At 38.2% G+C, this 24,065-nt stretch overlaps 1 protein-coding gene across 1 annotated transcript in view; it reads right to left on the reverse strand.

Annotated features, from left to right (window-relative positions):
- Positions 1-17,337: 17,337 nt before the first annotated feature.
- The window catches only part of LOC126457296 (DNA repair protein REV1), a 136,838-nt gene continuing 130,110 nt past the window's right edge, over positions 17,338-24,065 (reverse strand). Inside the window, exon 12 of the mRNA XM_050093469.1 lies at positions 17,338-17,621. Coding sequence (XP_049949426.1) covers positions 17,459-17,621 — 163 coding nt within the window. The 3' untranslated portion in view covers positions 17,338-17,458. The remainder of the gene's footprint in view (positions 17,622-24,065) is intronic.

The following is a 24,065-nucleotide window of genomic DNA, read 5'->3' on the forward strand; positions in this document are numbered from 1 at the left end:
CGAATGGAAAAACTGGTAGAAGCCGACCTTGGGGAAGATTAGTTTGGATTCCGTAGAAATGTTGGAAAATGTGAGGCAATACTGACCCTACGACGTATCTTAGAAGAAAGATTCAGGAAAGGCAAATCTATGTTTCTAGCATTTGTAGACTTAGACAAGGCTTTTGACAATGTTGACTGGAATACTCTCTTTCAAATTCTGAAGGTGGCAGGGGTAAAATACAGGGAGCGAAAGGCTATTTACAATTTGTACAGAAACCAGATGGCAGTTATAAGAGTCGAGGGGTATGAAAGGGAAGCAGTGGTTGGGAAGGGAGTGAGGCAGGGTTGTAGCCTCTCCCCGATGTTGTTCAATCTGTATATTGAGCATGTAGTGGTTAATAAAAAATGAAAAATAGAAGAAAAGATTGGAAATGTGGGAAGAAATGAATAAAAAAGGGGTTTTATAATCCTAAATGACCGTGAAAAAGGGGAAAAATGAAATGCAAATCGGACTTTGTATTACGGAAAAGCTATCGGACTTCGTTATTCGAAAAAGCTATTGTTGGGGGTGGTCCTTGTGGCATTTTTGAGCAAAAGTTAAACCAATTTCCACTACAAAAAATTTTGAAAAATAACAGAATAACAAATGTAACTGACAGGGGGAAATGGCATAGCTTAGAGTTCATTCTTTACCAGGTTAACATGTCTTCTTTCGGGCGGCGTCCACATCTTCAAAAATCTCCTTCATTTCAGCGTGAAAAAATCTGCTCCGAAATCTTGTAACAGTCCAGGGATCACTAATTTATACCAATTAAAATCATCTTGATACTGTATGCAATTTAATTCACTTTGCTACTTCCATCCACCGAATTTCTTAATAACTTCCACAATGTCTACACATTACAATCAGATCAAGATTGGCCATTAAGTTTTTACGTCAGCATCCGATCACGCCTGCTATAAGCTACCGCTATCAAGAGACAAAAAAAACCGGATAGAAAACAAAAAAAGTGTTACCATTTTAGTATTTTCTCTGCCGTCGAGCGCTCATACCTCTGCGACGGGATATTTTTTATCTGAGGGAACGAGTGTAGCGCGGCGAAATTTAAAGCCCCGCTACATCGCCCCGTCGACTGTCACGCTAAAACATTTAGCGTGGCAGGCTAGCAAACAATAGAATAGACATACCTAAATGTCTATTATACATATTTTCCCAGGAAACGCCACGTGCATACTTAGAGGATTATCTTTGCCAATACTTGGTTTCTGAATCTATATACTACATACACTTGTTACAGTTTTGATCCTTTTTAGACAATTAATATATATATGTTTACATAGTGTGTCTTTGAGCAAGCTGCTCACCAGCGCAGTTAATGTTGTGCGCTTCCAGCCATGGAGGTAAAAATAAGAGTTGTCATGATGTCACAAACTTGAAGCCGACCCAAGAGAAGGTCCGCCATGTTAGCTACCCCAAAACATTCGCCTCTGGTGGTTTGATTCCATGTAGTCATGAAGTGTTTTGATAAAAAATGTCGGCTTGCGTCGCTCACGGGTGTACTAATCGTTCTGATTGTAGTCTAAAGTTTAAACAATTCACATTTCACTCGTAAGTGGACTTATTTAAGCGCTATTTTCTTATATATACTTGAAATTCTGATGCACTGTAAAGTTTTACAGTATGGTTTTATTTCTGTGATTTAACTTTAGATTTCCTATCAATCCAAGGCGAAGAGCTGTCTGGAAGTGAGCATTACACTTGGTTTTCACTGTGTGGTTATTCTGAAGTAACTGAAAAGTCCTGGCAAGAAATATCCTGTAAATGGGGACTAATGTTTTAAAGTGCAATAATTTAATATAAAACTAATGTAACTACATGTAGTTAATTAAATCTTCAGTAAAATGTGTGGAACACCTGTTACAGCGGTTAAATTATAAGTACTTAAATGGTTACATATTTGTTAAAGCAAAGTTCCCTATCGAAGTTCAGGCTTAGATCATTACATTAATCACTGTGTTGTCGTATTACCCTGTAAATTTCTGTTCTTTGCCACACTGAATGTCATTTGGTAGGTACAATTTAAAAAGAAAGCAGATGTGGAAATTGCAATGGGCCTGACAATCTTAAATTCAGTTCTGTTCCCTCGTAATTTAACGTATTTTTCACTTTGTTGACATGACAGCTGGCTTGTTTATATCATCCCTGCATACATCTATGGGACACCAAAAGGAAATAAGGTAAGTTTCTTGCAAACGTGAACATTTAAAATTTGCATTTGACTTGAAAATGCAACGAATACAAATCGGTGCCTCTAAACTATCAATCATTGTTTTTGGAGTTCTGGCTTTATCAATTATCGACACAAACACAATGAAAGTGAATAGAAATGGATTACAAAAGCACGCTTTTCATAGCACATACGTCTCTTCTCGGTTATTCTAAGTGTATAAACAAAAAGGAATTACAGTACTGAGGCAAGAAGCGTAATATTTTTACGTATTACTGTATCGAATACGCATTTAAGACCAGAAAAACGTTTGAAGTTGCGTTCCTTATGCTGTGTTGTTCACTAAAACCGAGTAACATTTACTATGTAAAACAAATATCACGTGCACACGACATAAATAACGAACAAGAAGCAATTGTAAACACTCGTCTGCTAATGTTTTGGGGGATCCAAGATAGCGGCAGGTCCCGCCCACTGGCTTCAAAACAACGTACAGCTGAAGTCTGTAGCGCCATCTCCCCTTATTCTACCTCCATGCTTCCAGCGTTGGTTTCCCAATTAATCTCTGGCAGCACGTAGTCTGTGCGCATGCGCAATAGCATCACTGAATTTCGCGTGCGGCAGTTTCAAAATCGCTGTGTTATGACAGTCTTCAACAGTATTCGCTCTCACACAGTGTTCATTACAAGTTGTTATTCCAGCATAAATGGCGTGTTAAGTTTGGTGACACCATAAGATTGAGCGTGTGCGTGATCTGAAGCAACGTCCATGTCCTCTGTTACGACACAACACTCCAGGTCCATGTGCGTTTTCATGACTATTGTTCCCGGGGCATATATGGTCGATGTAGTTTTTAGCCTCCACATCGCCTACGACAGGTGCTGAGTTTATTGTCTCCAAGCATCTGAAGGCCGGCCAGGAACAACAGCGTCGATGTTCGCAAAGGTAGGTGTTTCACCACTTTGTTTACACTTGCCAACAAACGTTCATTTGCAGTGTGGAAATCCTCATTATCGTCGAAGTAAATTACAGTTTATATCGATTTACAAACAGTTATTTGGTTTATGCACCATAAGTTTCACAAACAACAAAAAATTCGTCGTTTATAACGTTCACTGTTTAACACAGTTTGCAACATTTACATTTTAACAAAGTTCACGGTGTCCCAGCATGTTTACATAGTTAATTATGAAAGCTTACATTTCGTGGTCACATTTCAAAATACGTTGACAATATGCAAAGTTTTAACACATATACATATAAATTTACAAGAATATGCACGTGAAATATTTACACTACAAAATAATTTATACTAAGTCCCATTGGCTTTCTTTTATTGGGATATTAATTTTTTTTTTTATTCAGGTTTGGGCGTGCCAAGGGACATCAGACTTAATGCTTAAAGCACGGGCTTTCCTTCATTTATTAGGCCTATTTCTTTCTTTCTTTTGATTCCATATCTTGGCTAGTGGTTGACCAGGCTTGTAATGCCATCAATATTCAGTTTTCTTCATGTCTTTTTATTCATACCTGAAAGTTTACTGTCACACAATATATTCTTACATTCCATAAACAAACAATACCCAGCTGCAGGAGGTGGTAGGATAACAAAAAAAAAAAAAAGATAGAATGGAAGAAACTATTCACTACTCGTAAATTATCAAATCCTACAGCTACTACATACAAAGAGAACATAATACGTTATAATGTTTGCATCACCTTCAAGGGGTGTGTGAAAGGGGTGCTTACAATTTACCAAATCATGGGTAAATGTAAGTGTCCTTACGTCAAGTCTGTGTAGGGTAACATCATGACAGATTCTCTGGTTGTGTTGTGATTGTTCATATGACTTAGCGTATTATACCTTAACAAATCCTTGCATGAGTGAATCGCATATCTGCTCAGTACATCCTCAATATCTCCACTTCTTGTGGATACCGTCTATACAAATGGAAAATGTATCTCAGAGATTGTCTCTCTCATAATGTGTATTATATGATAACATATCAAATTTCCTCTCAAGAGTTCAACCATGAACTTTCTTCTACTTTAATGAAGGTTAAACATTATGTATGTTGTGTGTATACACATCATTTCTATCTATAAATCATAAATAAAGAACATATTATAATTGACAGTAAAATGTCTCTTTCTCACTGTCCGTTGCTCGACGTCGGTTGCACGGGTGGTCACTGCTCCTTTGCACTTACCTTGCATAGCCTGAAAAGTCAAATGTTGTCTTCAACATAGATGTAATTTTGTCATCTGTTCGCTTAAGTAGAGTTGTTGTACGAGTCGCAAAACAGCCTTAATAACTCTCCTATCTTTTGCTTCCTCAGGGTTTTCTATCTTGTGTAAAAAAATTTTTTTTCTATACAAATGTATTCACATGAGGGCTGTGCGAAAACTATATTTCAACTTAAGTTCCTCAAAATATCGTTCTCCTGTCTGAACACGAACTATAAATGTTTTCTTCCACACAGTGGCTTAACAAAACTTAACAAAAGGTTACCAAGTTACACTTCTGCCATAAATTAAAGCTAATGTGTTTCCAAGTTACATTCTTATTACACTTCTTTCAACAGCTGTGATCACCATTATGTTCACTCTGCTTTTCTTACATTCGTTCATTTTCAAGGGCACTGTAAATAGATTCACTTTTAACGTCTTGTACTCACGTGTTCTAACACATCACAAATGTTTTCTTTCAAACTGAAATTCTTGTATAATCTTACAGATGTAGACTGTTTACTCACTTCTCTATGTAGCACAATATTACCAAAACATTCTCACTCATTCCTTACTCACCTATTCATCATAATATATATATATATCCTTATACATTAAACATATTCCTCATCAAACATTAATATATCACATACGTGGGGCCATTTGGCACGTCCTTTCTCATAAAACTCCAATAATATTTTCCTCAAATAATCTGTCTCCATCAACTGCTTCACAGTAACTTACCTTCTTATATTAACTTAAATATTAACTCATTCATACTGATCATTCATTCTTAAGTCCTCATTCATTCTGCTACATACCTATGTCATTACTGATTTCAACAGCTATTATCTCCTGTCATTGGAGTGCCTTGAAATAACTAATTGTTGATTCACCTTATAATTTACAATTAACAACAAATGTAACCTGTGTAGAACTCATTCCCACATGAATATCTTTTCTCATTTAGTAAGTGTACTCACCTGGATTTACATTCTCTTCATAATTATGTGTACAAGTGTAACTGCAGTATATAATTTCCATAAATGAATGTTTGTGTTCTTAGGCTGTTCAACTTAATGTTCGTGTATTCAATACAAATATTTATGATCTCGTTTTCACAGCAACTTGCTCATGTTCAACTTAGTTATTATTATATTATGTTGTTTTAGTGCACAAAGGGTTTCAAATGTCTGTGGGGATGCAGCCCCCTCGGCTTGTGAGATAACGGGTATTCTAGGGAGTAACAACCTGGGTGAGGTATGCTTGCTATTCTGAAAGGACCTGAATATAATAGCTGCCATTTTCTGTTCAGTTGTTTTAATTTTGTAGACTAGGGATGTGAAAGCAAAAGAACAAGGTCATCAACCTGATAGATTTGTTAATTCCTGTTCTTCTGTCATTTTGTCATCGTACCTGGGGAAACAAACCGTCTCAGCCGTTGCGCTCTTACAACACCTCACGACCGTAGCACGAGCGCTTAGCTCGGTCGTCGACTGTTTTCCGTCGTCTGCTGTGTTTGGCCGGGTTCATTGACCAGCTCCTCTATGTTTACATTCCGGCCGTTTGGCGCCCACGCGTCAGCTGATGGCGCGCCGCAATGGTTATTGCTACTTCGTGGCGGGGAGTGCATAACTTTACCGGGGAACGCCGGCGGATTCCGTGGAGGGTTATGATTTGTCATGCGTGAATTTTGTGTGTTCCACATATTCTCTCGGTGATTGTTGGGATTGTTATTGTTTTGATGGTAATTATGTCTGTTATATGGCATGTTCCTGTCAAAGTAGCCCGGGTTGAACCGGTTATTCTCACGTCTCCTATTGTTGTTGTTGTACTGTCTGTAATTTTCATTTTGCTTGTAGTTACCATTTTGATATGGGTGATAATTATTGTTATTATTCCACGAATTTCTGCGGTTGTTCCTACCGTCATACACGTTTCCATTTGAATATGTTTCGCGCGCAGGCATCGTATTGTGTCGCGGCGCGGACGGATGGTTCCACCAACCACCGTCACTACGGTTCCTTTGGGGTGGGTGCTGGTTTTGGTTACTAATATGAATAAAATTTGAATGGCGTGAATCGCCTCTGTAAACTACGTTCATTTGATCTAAGAAGTTTAAGAAAGTCTTAACGTCATTCTCCGGTACTCCTATTAACCTGTCTCGGTATGGAAAGGGTAAGTGGCTCTTTAAAGTGTCAATTATCGCTGACAAGTCGGCTGGTTTGGACCAGTACAGTGTCTTGTCTAAGTACCTCTCAAAGTATTGTCTTAATGTGTCTTTTTTAGGGTCATAGGTCTCGGGGTTGCACACTTCTCTCCTTAGACTCTGTTGCTCATTCTCGGACCAGAATTCGTCCAAGAAGGCTTGTTCGAACTGTTCAAACTTAAGGCACCGCCGTTTCATAGCGGCACCCCACTTAGCTGCTCGTCCTCTCATGAGATTGGTGACGTATCTGATTTTATCGACTTCTGACCAACTACGTGGAAAAACACCGTCAAATGATCTAATAAACACAATAGGGTGGACTTTGTGCTTGTCCTCACTGGAAAATGTCTGGAAATAGCCATGTCTTACAAACGTGTCATCGGCCATGACGGTTGGCATAACTGTATTGATGTGATTTAGGTCACTTGCTACTCTAGGTGTGGTAACGTAATATTGCTCGTTCGGTGGAAAAGAAAGCGGCACATTGTAATTTTGATTTGAAATAGGTGATTCCACAATAGGTGGTGTTCTGTCTGTGTCATTAGCCATGGTTTTAGCTGTTTTGTCGTTTCCTGACGATGCGTTTGCTCCTATCGCCAAACACGGCACAACATTGTCTCGTAATTTTGTCACTTCGTCTTGTATGTGTTTTGTCTCGTCTTTAACATGTGTCTTTGTTTTTGAAAGTATGTCCTGTGTAATTGTTTCAAGTTTTTTGTCCAGGTAGTCGTCACACAATTTACATTAATGTACAATTCTTTCGGCCATGTTGGTGTCGTTGTTTAGTGACGCGAGGTCCGCTCGATCTTCTAGTTTTTCTATCTTTTCTTTGAGGTGGGTTTGTTCAAGAACTACCATTGTAAGTTGTTGGGTAATATTTCCCACTTCTTCAGTCAGCTTTTCTTGGGTGGAGCTAGCTGAAGTGTGGGCCTGAGCTAACTCTTCCACACGAGTGTTCACTTCCTGCTGCACATTAACTATTTGAGTTAACTGATTCTCACATCGGGTGATATTGTTTTTTGTTTCATGTGTGAATGTAACCAAAGTTTCTTCCTGTTTATTTACTCGATCGGACAATGTCTCAAATCGCTGTCTGAGCTGTTGAGTGGTGTTATTTAATTCTGTCATCTGTTTTGTCGTTCGTTCAAAATTTTCGGTCATAGTACGGCTTAATACGTCAAATTTTTCGTCGCTTTTATCTAGCCTTTGTTTAAAGTCCTGACCAAGTGCGTCCAGTTTTGCGTCAATTTTCTGACTAACGTCTCGTTTCATGTCTGCAAATAACTCTAATAGTCGGTCCAGTTTGTCAGTTTCCTGTGTCCGATTTGTGTCACATTGCTGAATTTGTCTCATATTCGGTTCTGACATTGATGTTAACAATGGCGCTGACGGTCTAGTCTCGCGTCCATTACACATTTCGTCATTTAAAGTCGCCATCTGTGTATTATCACAAATGTTGCGAGTTTGAGGCAAAATCATTGCATTGATCTGTGAACTGGTCCATAGAGGGAAACGCGGACTTTCTTGTTGGTTGAAAGATGAATCTACTTCACTTAACTCATCTGCCGAAACTATCTCTACCTTACCGCGTTCCATTGTAATATAATGTATAATCGTAAGACAAAAAGGGAATAATATAAGTCTGATTAATAAAAATTTGACTCAAATTTAGGTTGAAATATTTTCTCGTCAATGTAAATGATTGCTCTATTGCAAACAATGATTGAGAAAGCTGCAGCAGGGCGGACAAAATTTTTCGTAACAAATGACTGTTTGGCGGTCAAATTCACGATCTTCATATGCTACAACAATACTATAATTACCACAAACTACAATAGAGATAGATAATTTTGGAAAAATCTAGAAGAAAACTACAGGATGTGTGGAAAGGGAAAAATGGATTCTGCAGTTGGCTATTGAATGCTTGAATGAAACATAATTGTGTGACTCACCATTAAATTTTCTGTCCTGCAGCGGCTGGTCAAACACTTCTGCGTAAATCGTATTCGTCAAAATATGGATTTTCTTAATACATCTCCATCGGATAATCACCAAAAGTCCTCAAAATAACAGTTTTGCATCAACATATGCCATGCAAAGAAAAACAGATTGAATTAGTTACAAAAATTCTTTACAATATTGTTGTATAATCATTCGCTTAGGTACAATAAAGTTGATGTTTTAGTTACCATTTAAAGTTCAGAGTTTTTTTATATTCTCTGTTGGGAAAAAATACAAATTAAAGTTTCAAATTTGCTCAAAAACGACACATCCGAAAATTGCGTCCTGTCACGGTCGCCAGTTGTAGTGGTTAATAAAAAAAAAAAAAATGGAGATGAGAGGCCGTGAAAAAGGGAAAGAATGAAAGAAATGCAGATCGGACTTTGTATTACGGAAAAGCTATCGGACTTCGTTATTCGAAAAAGCTATTGCTGGGGTGGTCCCTGTGGCGTTTTTGAGCAAAAGTTAAACCAATTTCCACTACAAAAAATTTTGAAAAATAACAGAGAATAACAAATGTAACTGACAGGGGGAAATGGCGTAGCTTAGAGTTCATTCTTTACCAGGTTAACAGGTCTTCTTTCGGGCGGCGTCCACGTCTTCAAAAATCTCCTTCATTTCAGCGTGAAAAAATCTGCTCCGAAATCTTGTAACAGTCCAGGGATCACTAATTTATACCAATTAAAATCATCTTGATACTGTATGCAATTTAATTCACTTTGCTACTTCCATCCACCGAATTTCTTAATAACTTCCACAATGTCTACAAATTACAATCAGATCAAGATTAGCCATTAAGTTTTTACGTCAGCATCCGATCACGCCTGCCTTAAGCTACCGCTATCAAGAGACAAAAAAAACGGATAGAAAACAAAAAAAGTGTTACCATTTTAGTATTTTCTCTGCCGTCGAGCGCTCATACCTCTGCGACGGGATATTTTTTATCTGAGGGAACGAGTGTAGCGCGGCGAAATTTAAAGCCCCGCTACAAGCAAGCAGTAAAGGAAACAAAAGAAAAATTCAGAGGAGGAATTAAAATCCATGGAGAAGAAATAAAAACTTTGAGGTTTGCCGATCACATTGTAATTCTGAGAGAGACAGCAAAGGACCAGGAAGAGCAGCTGAACGGAATGGACAGTGTCTTGAAAGGAGGATATAAGATGAACATGAACAAAGGCAAAACAAGGATAATGGAATGTAGTCAAATTAAATCGGGTGATACTGTCTTGAATTAGATTAGGAAATGAGACGCTTAATGTATTAAACGAGTTTTGCTATTTGGGGAGCAAAATGACTGATGATAGTCGAAGTAGAGAGGATATGAAATGTAGACTGGCACTGGCAAGGAAAGCGTTTCTGAAGAAGACAAATTTGTTAACATCGAGTATAGATTTAAGCGTCAGGAAGTCGTTTCTGAAAGTATTTGTATGGAGTGTAGCCATGTATGGAAGCTTTCAAAATGTGGTGCTACAGAAGAATGCTGAAGATTAGGAGGATAGGTCACATAACTAATGAGGAGGTATTGAATAGAATTGGAGAGAAGAGAAATTGGTGGCGCAACATGACTAGAAGAAGGGATCGGTTGGTAGGGCATATTCTGAGTCATCAAGGGATCACCAATTTAGTATTGGAGGGTAAAAATCGTAGAGGGAGACAAAGAGATGAATACAATAAACAAATTCAGAAGGATGTAGGTTGCAGTAGGTACTGGGAGATGAAGAGGCTCGCACAGGATCAAGTAGCATGGAGAGCTGCATCAAACCAGTCTTGGGACGGAAGACCACAACAACAACATACAGTGTGCAACAAAATTAAAGAATCATTTCTTTGCAACTCCATAGCGGTCTCCCATTGAGACACAAAATTTTGAAATTTGGCTCCAAGATGCCAACAACTTCCCTTTGTAATCGTGCAAAAACATGACGACCTCAGACTCGGTGATCCTTCAAACAGCAAACAACATGAATTCAGTATGTGAGAGGACCAAGCTGACATTGGGAAGAATTATGGTGGAATTAGGTGCCAATGCACATCACTAACCCACCTCAAAGCTCACATGAACTTCTATGTCTTTTTTTAAAGCATTTGTTGATACCTTGCTGTTTGAGGCATTGCTGAGACGGAGGGTGAGTTTGCAGGGTGCCATGCTTTTGCACAATTACAGAGGAAGGCCGTAGGCCAGGCAAATTTTGAACTTGCGCACAGTTATGTGGTTTCAAAAATGTGATCCTTTAATTTTGTTGAAGTTATGTGGCACCACACATCTTTGCACAGTTCATGCAATCCCTGCAATTTGTGTGCCAGTGCCTTCTGGCCTTGTGGCATACAATTATCTTACTCATTGTGTGGGGAAAGTTGAGTTCCCTAAAACCACCCATCGATTGAGACCCAAAACGATCACACACTTTGGAACTATCAAAATTCAAACTCTCTGTAAGACTGGAAAACTCATGCAATTGACTAATATCCTGAATAAACACAAAATGTCAATAACGGGTATCTAAAAAACCAGATTCACTGACTGTATGGCTTTTGTGTCTGAAGGTTATAGGATAATTAAAAGGAAGCCGGCGCCTAAGAAAATCCATGGCTCCAGTGTTTTTGGAACGGCCTTTTTAATAAGACGTGATATGATGGATTATATCGTCGGATTCACATCATCTAGCGAATGCACCTCTGTGTTATCCCTAAGATGCGGCAACAAGGGCTACTCTATTGTAAATGCATGTGCTCCAGTTAATGATGACATCGAGAAGAACCCTGAAAAGGTCCAAAGTTTTTGGCAGATGCTAGAAGACAAGATAAGTAAGATCTCAGACCACCACATAAAACTACTGGCAAGTGACTTCAACGCTCAACTGGGGAAAGAATGACAGTACTAAGACATACTGGGGCCTTACACAGCAGATAGACGAACAAATGCTAACGGCAAACGCTTAATTGAACTGTGTAGGTAGATCATGTTGCAATCAGCGTAAAAAGTAGGAGAGAGATCATGAATGTCAGAGTACGCAAAGATTGGAAAGTTGACTCGGACCATTTCTTCACACAAATAAAGACCAGACTACTACCTAATCGTAAGGTACCTCCTACCACGATTTCACCAAGTATTGATCCCCAATTCCTTACAGAGAATAAAGAACACTTTAAAACTGACATTGTGCAAAAAGAAATGGAAGACTGGAACCAACTGAGGTCCCAATAATCTGGGACTACCTCGAAGGAAGCGGCGTCATAGATGGTGGGATTCTGAATGTTACCTTGCAGTTGATGATTGTGCCACAGCCTGCAGGAAGTGGAACGCCATTAAATGACAAGAAGACGGGGGGAGTTTCACAATGGTGCGGAAACTGACAAGCGAGACCATCAGGCATGTGAAGAGATCTTATGACTGATCAAGACTGGAAAAGTTTGATGAAGAATTAAAATGTACACCACCAGAAACTTGTATCGGGCCTTCAAAGAAGAGCTCACAGGGTATAAACCACAATGCCGTCACCTTAAGAATATGGCCTGGGAGCTGGTCACTAATAACTGTGAGAACATGGAACTTTTTTTGCAAACTATTTTGAGCAATTGCTTAATTGTGAAGAGCTCACAGAAAGACTGCCTGCTGAAGATCCTCAAGAGATCCACCTACCATCTAACCCACCAACTATACAAGTTGCTAATGCCATCAACCATCTTAGTAACTGCAAGGCAGTGGGGAAGATGGCATCATTGAAGAAGCTCAGAAAGCAGGTGGAAATAAGATTACAGAGGCCTTACACAGGATCTTGCTCGACTGTTGGGAGACTGGCAGGATCCCTCATGACTGGAAATCAGCTGTCATACACAGGCAATCGAGCGATGTCAGCGACTATCGGGGGATTTCTCTGCTGCCAATAGGACACAAAGTGCTCTCAAAGATTTGACTGGACAATATAGAAAGTCAATGTGATCAAACAATTGGTGAATATCAAGGAGAATTTCGACGTGGGAGGTCCTGTACCAAGTAGATCTTCAATCTGAAAACCTTTCTCCAACTAAAATAATCAGTTTGGATTCCGTAGAAACACTGGAACACGTGAGGCAATACTGACCTTATGACTTATCTTAGAAGAAAGATTAAGGAAAGGCAAACCTATGTTTCTAGCATTTGTAGACTTAGAGAAAGCTTTTGACAATGTTGACTGGAATACTCTCTTTCAAATTCTAAAGGTGGCAGGGGTAAAATACAGGGAGCGAAAGGCTATTTACAATTTGTACAGAAACCAGATGACAGTTATAAGAGTCGAGGGACATGAAAGGGAAGCAGTGGTTGGGAAGGGAGTAAGACAGGGTTGTAGCCTCTCCCCGATGTTGTTCAATCTGTATATTGAGCAAGCAGTAAAAGAAACAAAAGAAAAATTTGGAGTAGGTATTAAAATTCATGGAGAAGAAATAAAAACTTTGAGGTTCGCCGATGACATTGTAATTCTGTCAGAGACAGCAAAGGACTTGGAAGAGCAGTTGAACGGAATGGACAGTGTCTTGAAAGGAGGATATAAGATGAACATCAACAAAAGCAAAACAAGGATAATGGAATGTAGTCTAATTAAGTCGGATGATGCTGAGGGAATTAGACTAGGAAATGAGGCACTTAAAGTGGTAAAGGAGTTTTGCTATTTGGGGAGCAAAATAACTGATGATGGTCGAAGTAGAGAGGATATAAAATGTAGGCTGGCAATGGCAAGGAAAGCGTTTCTGAAGAAGAGAAATTTGTTAACATCCAGTATTGATTTAAGTGTCAGGAAGTCATTTCTGAAAGTATTCGTATGGAGTGTAGCCATGTATGGAAGTGAAACATGGACGATAAATAGTTTGGACAAGAAGAGAATAGAAGCTTTCGAAATGTGGTGCTACAGAAGAATGCTGAAGATTAGATGGGTAGATCACATAACTAATGAGGAAGTATTGAATAGGATTGGGGAGAAGAGAAGTTTGTGGCACAACTTGACCAGAAGAAGGGATCGGTTGGTAGGGCATGTTCTGAGGCATCAAGGGATCACCAATTTAGTATTGGAGGGGAGCGTGGAGGGTAAAAATCGTAGAGGGAGACCAAGAGATGAATACACTCAGCAGATTCAGAAGGATGTAGGTTGCAGTAGGTACTGGGAGATGAAAAAGCTTGCACAGGATAGAGTAGCATGGAGAGCTGCATCAAACCAGTCTCAGGACTGAAGACCACAACAACAACAACTAAAATAAAAAAAGGAGTATGAACATAACAGTGGTTTTCATCGACTTTATGAAAGCTTATGATTCCATCAACTGCCAAACACTCTCCTTAGTACTCCAAGAATGAGGTATGGATTACGACACACACACCCTCATCAAACAGACACTCACAGATACAACCTCTAAGATGAAGTTCAGAGAACTATCTCAGAGTTAGAACATCAAAATGGGAGTATGGCTGGGTGATGGTCTATCACCCATTCTGTTTAATCTGGTACTTGATAAAATCATGAAACCCTGGGAATGTACACTGAGGAATTTAGGAATCAAACCAGTTACCATTGGAGCTGGAACCCTAAGAATAGAGCTAAGGTGTGTTACTTTTGCAGATGACATTGCAGTCTTAACCAATATGCTGTCATTGCTGTCCAAGCTCTGCATGAGATAGCAGTGAAGTGAGGGTTACAAATATTGTATGACAAGACCAAATACTTTGAGAACCGGCACTCCAGTAACACCCATTTGACGACTAAACATGGAACATTTGGGAGGGTCAATCGCTTTTGTTATCTTGCTGAGTGGATCCACCCCAACGGTAGAGGCGGCACCTCCATCTTAGAAAGGCATAACAAACACAACGCAGCAAATCATCTGCCCCACAATCTGTAAACAAGTGCATTTCGAAGAATGCTAAGGTCTGTAATTGCAGAACTGCTGCCAGACTACAGTTTCTGTATGCTGCAGAGACCCTCTTGATGAACAGAAAATGTACAATGGATGACCTGGAGAAAGCTGAAAGACGTATTCTCAGAAAAATTCATGGCCCGAGATTGCTTCAAGATGGAACCTACTGATTGAAGTCTAATTCTGAACTGTATCAACAGTTAGAATCAGCCAACACCTGTGTGAGACTTGGGAGGCTCAAGTTCTATGGGCACCTACAACAAATGAACAACAATAGGCTTACCAAGAAGATCTAATTGGTTAAAAGCTACAAGACTGGAAGCCTGTGGCTTAATGAAGTACTAAAGAACTTGGATTCGGCTGAGATCTCTGATCTTGAGGTAGAAGATCGTTCCAAATTTTGTGCTATGGTAGAGTCTTGGACCCCACCACCTAGAGCCCCTAAACATTGGAAGCTGCTTTCACAGGAGAGGAAGGAGAAATTATCAGCAGGGCTCAAGAGATATTGGGAGTGGAAGAGAGCATTGAAGAAGAACTAGTCATAAGTGCTCCTTAGTGGCCTTAAATCAATAATAATAATTATTATTATTATCTTGCTGGATGATGTCAGCACTGCTGCAAAAGATATCTAGCATGAAGAGATGCAGGTGATCTCTAATAATGTTCATGTAGTCCACAGGTGTGTCTTTGATTACTGCTGCAGATCCTCTGAAAGCACAGTACATTGTCTCTCATAGCCTGATGCATGTTTCGAACAGCTGTTCGCCTGGTTGACAGCATATCCGGACACAACTTATGTAACAAGAAACCAGATTCTTCCAACTAGGCAACATGTTTTCATTGATCCACAATTCTGTGCCCACTGCGATCATAATTGGCAAACTCTTTGGACCAATATTAAAACACATGTGGGTTGTCTACTGTTGAGCTCCATGTTCAACAATGTGCACTGAGTATGAGCTGCAAAACAGTTGTACCTGCACAATCACTGTACTCTATCATCAGACCCACCCAAATCTACACCTACCACCTTTACATAGTGGGCAAGCCTCCACATAATGTGATGGGGCATGAATGTGCAAAATATTGCCCCCTACTTATGGTTTCACCATCCTTCGACTATTTTACATAGGAGGTAGACAGTAGTGCAAGAACAGCTTTGCTGTTTCTGAGACATTTGTTCCGTGGCACATGACCATAACAATCTGCCCTTTGCCAGAGTTGCTTATGTCAGTGGATTTTTCATTTTGTGGCTAGAATAATTCCCAGTTCATCTCTGCTCGACTCGATTTACATATTTCCCTTGCTGTTCCACATGCCCACAATGACGCAAGGTGCATTTGATCTTTCAATGTGCAATGATGATAATTTTTCTGCGCATTATTGTATTGCCACATTAAGAACAATAACAGTATTGGGTTTCATCTCCCAAGATGTCTTCATATTCACGACTTTCTACAAGTAAATATACTAGGTGATAGTGCAGAACTGCTTTTGCAATCTTCTACAAGTAATATTTTGGCAATATTTATGGAATATTCCATCAGTTATTGGAGGAATATAAGTTTGAATAATATTAATGTTCCAGTATCAAATAAATATTATTGTGGAACATTAATACTGTGTATTCAAGTTTTTAATATTATTTTTTGTTTCATGAACTGTAGCTCTAATAGTGATTTGAAATTCTTAGTTCCATTTTCCCACATTATTGCTGTATCTGCTTGAGTAGGACATTACAAAAGAAGGGAAGAAATATTAGGTTTTAATATCTCATTAATGATGATCCCATGTATTTGTTTTGATGTATGCATTTGAAAATAGCTTACTAAATCATTTTTAAGATTTTATTTCTGACCTTTGTCTGCCTATTTGGTTGTCCAAATCATTCATATTTTTCTCATTTTTATTCTACAAAAACCTTTCCTTCACCCCCTCCCCCCCCCCCCCCCCTTTCCAAAGAATAGTTGTTTTGATGTGTTTGATGACACTATAAACATCAAGAATCTTGTTGAGGTATTATGCTATGAAACGTAAGTTTTCTTCTCCTTTAGTAAATTCCACATATATCACTGGTACATGGGATAAACTGGACGAGAAAAGTGAATGATTAAACTAGCAGCAAATTTCATCCAACTTTGAGAATGATTGTTTACTAAAATGAATATGAATTGTATTGGTTCACAGTCATTGTAAAATTCTTGAAGGAAGTCATTTTCCTGCATAGGTTGTTCTTTTATTTTGAAATAAACACTTTACTTCATTATTTTGTAATTTCACCCCATTGGGTAATACAATAAAAACTGTTATGCTTACACCATGTTATATTCCACACATCCGTGGGGAAGGGGGAAGCAACACATGATAGTGCTTCTCATTAGAATTTCGCCTAACCATAGTGGGTGCAAGCACAACTATCCAAAATATGAAATCCATATGTACAATTGAAAAAGTGCCAACTTAAAATGTGATACTATAACAACTGAAACGGAAACACATGAGACATGGTCTGCATCTTCAAATCATTACATAATATTTATTTCAAAATGAAAGAACAACCTACATAGGAAAATAACTTCCTTTACAAAAGTATAATTTTGTAAATAGATTAGTCTTTTTGTCAGCAGGCTTTTGTAGCAATCTGTCATAAATGGTAAAAATTTTGAATTTTTATGTCAGGTCATACCCTTCAATGTGAAAGATTTTATCATCAGGTTGGATGATCCATTTTTAAAATAAAGCAACGAACAGAGCACTGCTTCAATTGGTAGTTACTGAGTTTTTGTATAAAAAATGAGGCACCAAATTCTATTTAAAAGAGATTATCTTTATTTAAAACAGAGGGTAAAAATAAGCATTCAGACTAGGACATTGACACATATTGGATGGATCCACCTCCTCCTACCCCCCACCCCTTCGCACTGGCATTAAGACAGGTTATTACTTTTGTTTGTGCATCCATCTTCACACACAAAATCCTTTGGTAATTTCAGTTTCACTTTGTATATTTCTATTATTACTTTCTGCACGCCTTTTAGAATACCAAGATAGGCATTTTGCCACATGCAATTTTTTTTCCTGGATAAGCACCTGAAAAGAAAGATAAACACCGTATCAATGTGAATAAAAGTCTTCTCAAAATCAAAGTTCTTAAAATTATATGCTTGTTTGGACTGTAGCTTGGGCAACACTCTTATGCAGTGACCTATTTGGATAATTCTGAAGTAACCACCTGCTAGTGAATCTTTCCTACTTTCTAAATGCACACAAGGGCTATTCTGTCTTGAGTAAGAACACTGCCTGTAAAATGCAATTCTATGAGGTCAAGTTCTGACTTGCTACATAGTTTTAACCTGTAAAGCAGTTTAAATATGAATATTGTTTGACACTCTATCAATAGTATTTTCATTTTCAAAACTTAACAACCTGTCAAAGACTGGAAAGCAAAGGGCACATGATAGTGCACTTATTATCAAACATCTAAATCAGTATGCATGCAACAAGTTAATGTACAGCATATGTTCCAAAATTCCACACACAAAAATGGGATTTTTCTGGAGTTCATACCTCGGCATGAGCAACTTACAGTAATGGATTAATGGGTGTGAGCAAGTTACAGTGACGAGAGCTCTTGGGAGTGAGATGTGAGCTGCATGTTCAAAGGAGTGCGAATATGTTTGTGTGGGAAAGTTTTTAAAGGTGTTGAGGAAGCCAGAACTATGCAGCTGGTACTAAATTTTTCTGTCAGCCTTTTAAATGGGAGCATTTTTCCACTAGTAAATACTGCATTTAAAAATGTGCAGATAAAAATGGTCTCAACATCAGATCATAACTGCCCCACAATCTCTTCTTAGTCTCCTTAACTTGACAAAGATTTACCTCAAGTGGTCACCATTTCAATCAGCACAATGGTGGAATGGACCCAGCACTGGCCTTGTGGATCATCAATGACAATATCAATCCTTGGCATTCCCTTTGACCACAAATTTGCAGGCTAATGCACTTTCCATATGGTTTGTAACATTGGGGGAAGTGGGTCTGTTCTTATAAACTGCAGATTTACTGTTACCATTAACTGAAGTGAGTAAGGTTACATAGCTAGTATGTCTACATCTACATGATTACTATTTGGTGCACAATTAAGTGCCTTGGAGATGGTTCATGGAACCACCTTCAAGTATTTCCCTACCGTTCCAGTCTTGAACAGCATTCAGGAAAAATGAGCACTTAAATCTCTCTGCGGGAGCTCTTATTTCATGACAGTGAACATTTCTCCCTACATTGATAGGCACTAACAGAATATTTTCACGTTTGGAGGAGAGAGTTCATTGTTGATATTTCATGAGAAGATCCTGCTGGGAAAAAATAACACACTTCTGTTTTAATGATACACAAATTGGGGTGGCAATCATAGCTGTGGTACAATCTCCCCTCTTTCACAATAATATAAAACAAGCTGTCCTTTTGAGCTTTTTCGATGTCCTTCATCAATCCTAGCAGATGCGGATCCCATACCATACATCAACACTCCAAAAGAGGGTAGACAAGTGTAGTGCACCTGTCTCTTTAGTAGAACTGATGCATTCTTTAGTTGTTCTGCCAATAAAATGCAGTCTTTGGTTTGCTTTCCCCATACCATTACTACGTGAGCATTACAGTTTAAGTTATTTGTAACTGTAAGCTGTAAATATTAAGTTAAACTGATGGCCTTAAGATTTGTGTAACCGAAACTTAGTGGACGAATTCACACTTTTCGTTATTTAGAGTCTACTGCCACTTTTTCACCGTATCTTCTCTAATCATTTTGCAATTGGTTTTGACTGTAAATGACAGCATCATCTACAAACAGTCTGAGTGCTACTCCAGTTGTCTCCTAACTCGTTCATATAGACCAGGAACATCATAGGGCCTGCAACATTTCCTTGGGGGTCACAAAATATTACTTCTGTTTTACTCAATGACTTTCTGTCAATTATTATGAACTACGACTTTTTTGACAGATAATCATGAATCCAGTAACACAACTGAAATAATACTCCATATGCAAACAATCTGATTTGAAGTCACTTGTGAGTTATGGTGTCAAAAGCCTTCTGGAAGTCTAAAAATATGAAATCTATCTGAGATCCCCTGTCGATAGCATTCATTTTCTGAATCCGTGTGGTATCTGTCTACAAATAATTTTCTTCGAGGCAATTCACAATATTTTAACACTTAATATGTTGCAGAATCCTGCTGCAAATCAGAATTAATGATTTGGGTCTGTAATTCAGCAGATTACTTCTATTTTCTTTATTTAGTACTGGTGTGACCTGTGCAACTTTTCAGTCTTTTAGGTATGGACCTTTTTCCGAGCGAGCGGTTGTATTTGATGGTTAAGTATGGAGCTATTGTATCAGTGTACTCTAAAACAAACCAAACTGGTATATTATCTGTAGTGGAGGCCCTCATCTTTACCAAGTGATTTAAGTTGCTTCACTACCTTGAGGTTGCCCTTGATTCAGATTTTTGAAAACCATGTTTAGTAACTCTGCATGAGTAGCACAGCCATCGGCAACATTACCGTGTCTATTGCACAGTGAATATATTGATTGTCTTCCCACTGGTGTACTTTACATACAAGATTTCAAGAGATGAATTTTGTTTAGAAAACTATCATAAAGTACCTCGCATTGAAGTCCGCACTGGGTTTTGAGCTTCAGTAAGTCACCTATCTTGGAGATTTTTTCATTCTTTTAATATTGGTAAGCTTTTCTCGTTGTTTCCACAACAGCGTTCTGACCTGTTTTGTGTACCATGTGGGATTAGTACCATCTCTTATTTAATTATTTGGTATAAATCTCTCGATTGCTGTCAACCCTTCCATTGTCAGATTGGAGGCTGTCTCTTAGGAAGGCATCATGTGAATTTTTATCTGATTTTTTAAACAGATATATTTTGCATTTATTTTTGATAGATTTAGATGTTAAGCTATTCAATCCTGCTACAATGACCATGTGGTCATTAATCACTGTATCCATCATGATGCTTCCTCTTTGCTCAGGATTATTTGTTGCAAAGAGGCCAAGTATGTTTTTGCAACCATTTATGCTAAAAGTTCGCTCCAGAACTAATCATTCAAAATAATTTGCAGAGAAAGCATTCAGCACAATGTTGGATGGCATTTCATGTGTACCACCAATTTTAAACATGTATTTTTGGTAATATATTGAGGGTAGATCAAAATAATCACCAACTACAACTGTATGAGTAGGGTGAGACTCAAGCATTCAAAAAACTTTTCAGCAACTGTATCAACTAAGTTGGGGATCAGTAAAAAGAAATAGTTATTAATGTATTCCTGTTGTCAAGTATAACTTCTACCCATACTAACTCACAGAAACTATCTACTTCAATTTCACTACAAGTTAGACTACTACTAACAACAACCACCACGCCACCAACTGTATTTCATCTATTGTTCCTGAACAACCTTCTTAACTTCGGCTTTAGCCAGCTTTCAGTACCTGTAACGATTTGTACTTCAGTGCTTTCTTTTGGCACCTGAAACTCAAATATGGGAGCATTTTGATATTTATTTTTTTGAGAACCTATACTTTTCTTGAAAAATGCAAATTTCTTCATTTGCAAATTATTTGGATAAACCCCATATTACAATTCAAACCTATAACATCACGGAATATTCAGATTAAACTGATGTATCTCAAATCCTTCATTTGTTCAAGACAGTTTAAGAACAGCTATATCACAGTATCTTCCCATGCTCTAGAGACGTTTATGACTAGAATACATTTATGTTCCATGCTGAATTTTAATTATCATCACCACAAGAAGAAAATGCAGTTTATCATATTTGTATTTTCTCATTAACTGTGTATGTAGCAGTATGATTCTGTGTGTATTTTTGAACTTAAAGTACCATATTTAAAATTTCAGTTCTTCCAAAAGCGTACACACACCAGGCTGTTCTTGGTGTTGCTTTACAAATCTAAAAAAAAATATTTTATGACACCTGTCTCATATTCTGTTGCTTTGGCCACCTGTGATCCCATTGTCTTCTGAATAGAAAAATGAAAACACTCAATGCATTGAAGGGTGAAGCAGAACTGGCAGATGAAAATATAGTAAGAATACAAGTAACTTACCAAATCTCTGAAATTATTAATAATGGCATAGCATATTTTGTTTCTAATAAAATAAGACCATTTTTTTCAGATTTGACTTGACTGATGAGTTTTTTAAGACAGGTTCCTCACAGTGGCATGAAAATGAAGAAATCATTAACGATCTACACATAGTTATTAAACAGAAAATAATAAATTCTAAGAAATTGTTTACAAAAAATGAGAAACAGAAACAGTACGTACTTCAGGGTGTATCTGTACTGCCATAAGTTTTCAGACCATAGAGAGACAGATTTTATCAAAAAATAAAAATTTTTAAAAGAGAATGTTATTTTCTCACCAAATTTGCCACCCAGATGTTACAGTAGCTTCATATAATTTATCATCAAAGTTAATACAGTAGAATGAATGATTAAGTAGAAACCAATAAAGTTATTCGTTAATCAGATACTTTTGTAGGATATTTATTGAGATAAAGATTTTTACATGTTCAGAATGAATTTTTCACTCTGCAGCAGACTGTGCACTGGAATGAAAATTCCTGGCAAATTAAAACTGTGAGCCAGACTGGGACTCAAACTCAGGACCTTTACCTTTTTCGGGCAAGTCCACTACTGACTGAGCTACAGACAAGGAAATCATAGAAACTTAACCTGTATAGTGTATTAATAATAAACTATCAACAACTTTTATCATTTTGAGTTCCACAGTTGATTGATGCTAAAACTAACAATCAATGAGAACCACCACAGCTGTACTGATTCATATTTATTGTGTCACAGCCAATTTTGTTCATTAGACCATGATTTAAGGTGTTTATCTATAACATTAGAGACATCTTCATTTCCACACTTTGCCTCTAATGTTACAAAAGGCAACTGGACCTGAGAAATACGTTAGTTTGGGAATTTTTGGATGCTTACGAAAGTATATTTTCATAAGTTACTGGTACGAGTGTTTTTGACATGTCATTTATTTTGTAGCAAATTACTGTTTGTGGTTCACAGTGCAGCCAAACAATAAATCAACCCTGAATTTCACTGTATATCAATACAAACAAACGTGCATTTTTGAGACTTTTCTTTGCATAATCTATGAGCAACTTGTAGCAAATCAGTTACTGCAGAAGATTTTCTAACTAACATATTGTGTTACATCTAGTTTTCCATTAAAAGAGGAGCTGCCCTATATTTTAGCTGCTTTTATTGTAAATTAACTCTGTTTTTGAGTTTGCTATCAACTATAATTAACATAAACATTTAGTACACTAGTAATTTTTCCTATATGTTTTTGTGTTGCCTTGATAGAAATCTCAGTTTGTGTACATGATTTAGTTCTTATATGGAATTAGCAACTTTTTAGCTCAACAGTTTAAAAGACAATCAGTGGACTTAATTTAAAGTTATTTTTTCAGTGCCTTGTAATACATTGCACCAGCCAAAATGCAGCCCACTGTATATGCTGTTCTCAAACATTGGATAAGTTGGTTGATGTTCGTAAGCAGCTGGAAATTGCCCCGATTTGACTACCGTCAAAAAATTGGCAGTGCCTGTGAATCACTGTGTTGGAAAAGCTTCCATGAGTCGTGTACGTGTAACACCTGCAGCAAAAGTACCTCAAGTACCATCCTCTCCTGTGGATCCTGTCTCCTCTGCAGAAAGCACACGATTTGTCATTACCCATCTACTTGATTGAGACTGGCATGTCAATGGTAAATCTGGACATCCAGTACAGGGTGGATGGCAACTCAGGGTGTTGTACCACTACCCTTAATCAACAAGTCTGATGTGCTACCTTTCACTGAAACTGAGCCAATGGGACTCACTTCACCTGTATTGGAGCAACCTGTTTTGCCAGGTGTCAGGAGGGGGCAAAAGCAAAACGGTAGGTATCTGTTAATTGTCGGCAATTCAAATGTACAGCAAATGATCCCTTAGGGAAAAGGCAGTAACGGACAGGAAAGAACACCAGATGCACTCTGTATGAATGCTTGGGGTCCTCATTCAACATGTTGAAGAGGCTACTCCAGCAGCCATTGAGGGAACAGGGTGCAACCAACTGCAGATTGTGGTGCACGTTGGAACAAACTATGGCTGTCATCTGAGCTCTGAGCTCATTCTCGGGTCATACCAGTGACAGAGAGAAGGTTGAGAAGATCTGCCTTGTGCATGGAGTTTCAACAAAACTCACAATTTGCAGCATTGTCCCCAGAACTGATCTTGGCCCTTTGGTTCTGAGTTGAGTGGAAGGACTGAACCAGAGACGTCATAGGTTTTGTGACAAGTTAGGCTGTGACTTCCTGGACTTTCACCATACGGTTGAGAACTGTAGGGTCCCCCAAAATAGCTCAGGTGTGCACTATCCATCAGAGGCTGCTACACAGGTACCCGACTGTATGTGGGGTTTGCAA

Source organism: Schistocerca serialis, chromosome 2 (genome assembly GCF_023864345.2).
Source record: "Schistocerca serialis cubense isolate TAMUIC-IGC-003099 chromosome 2, iqSchSeri2.2, whole genome shotgun sequence".
NCBI lineage: Eukaryota > Metazoa > Arthropoda > Insecta > Orthoptera > Acrididae > Schistocerca > Schistocerca serialis.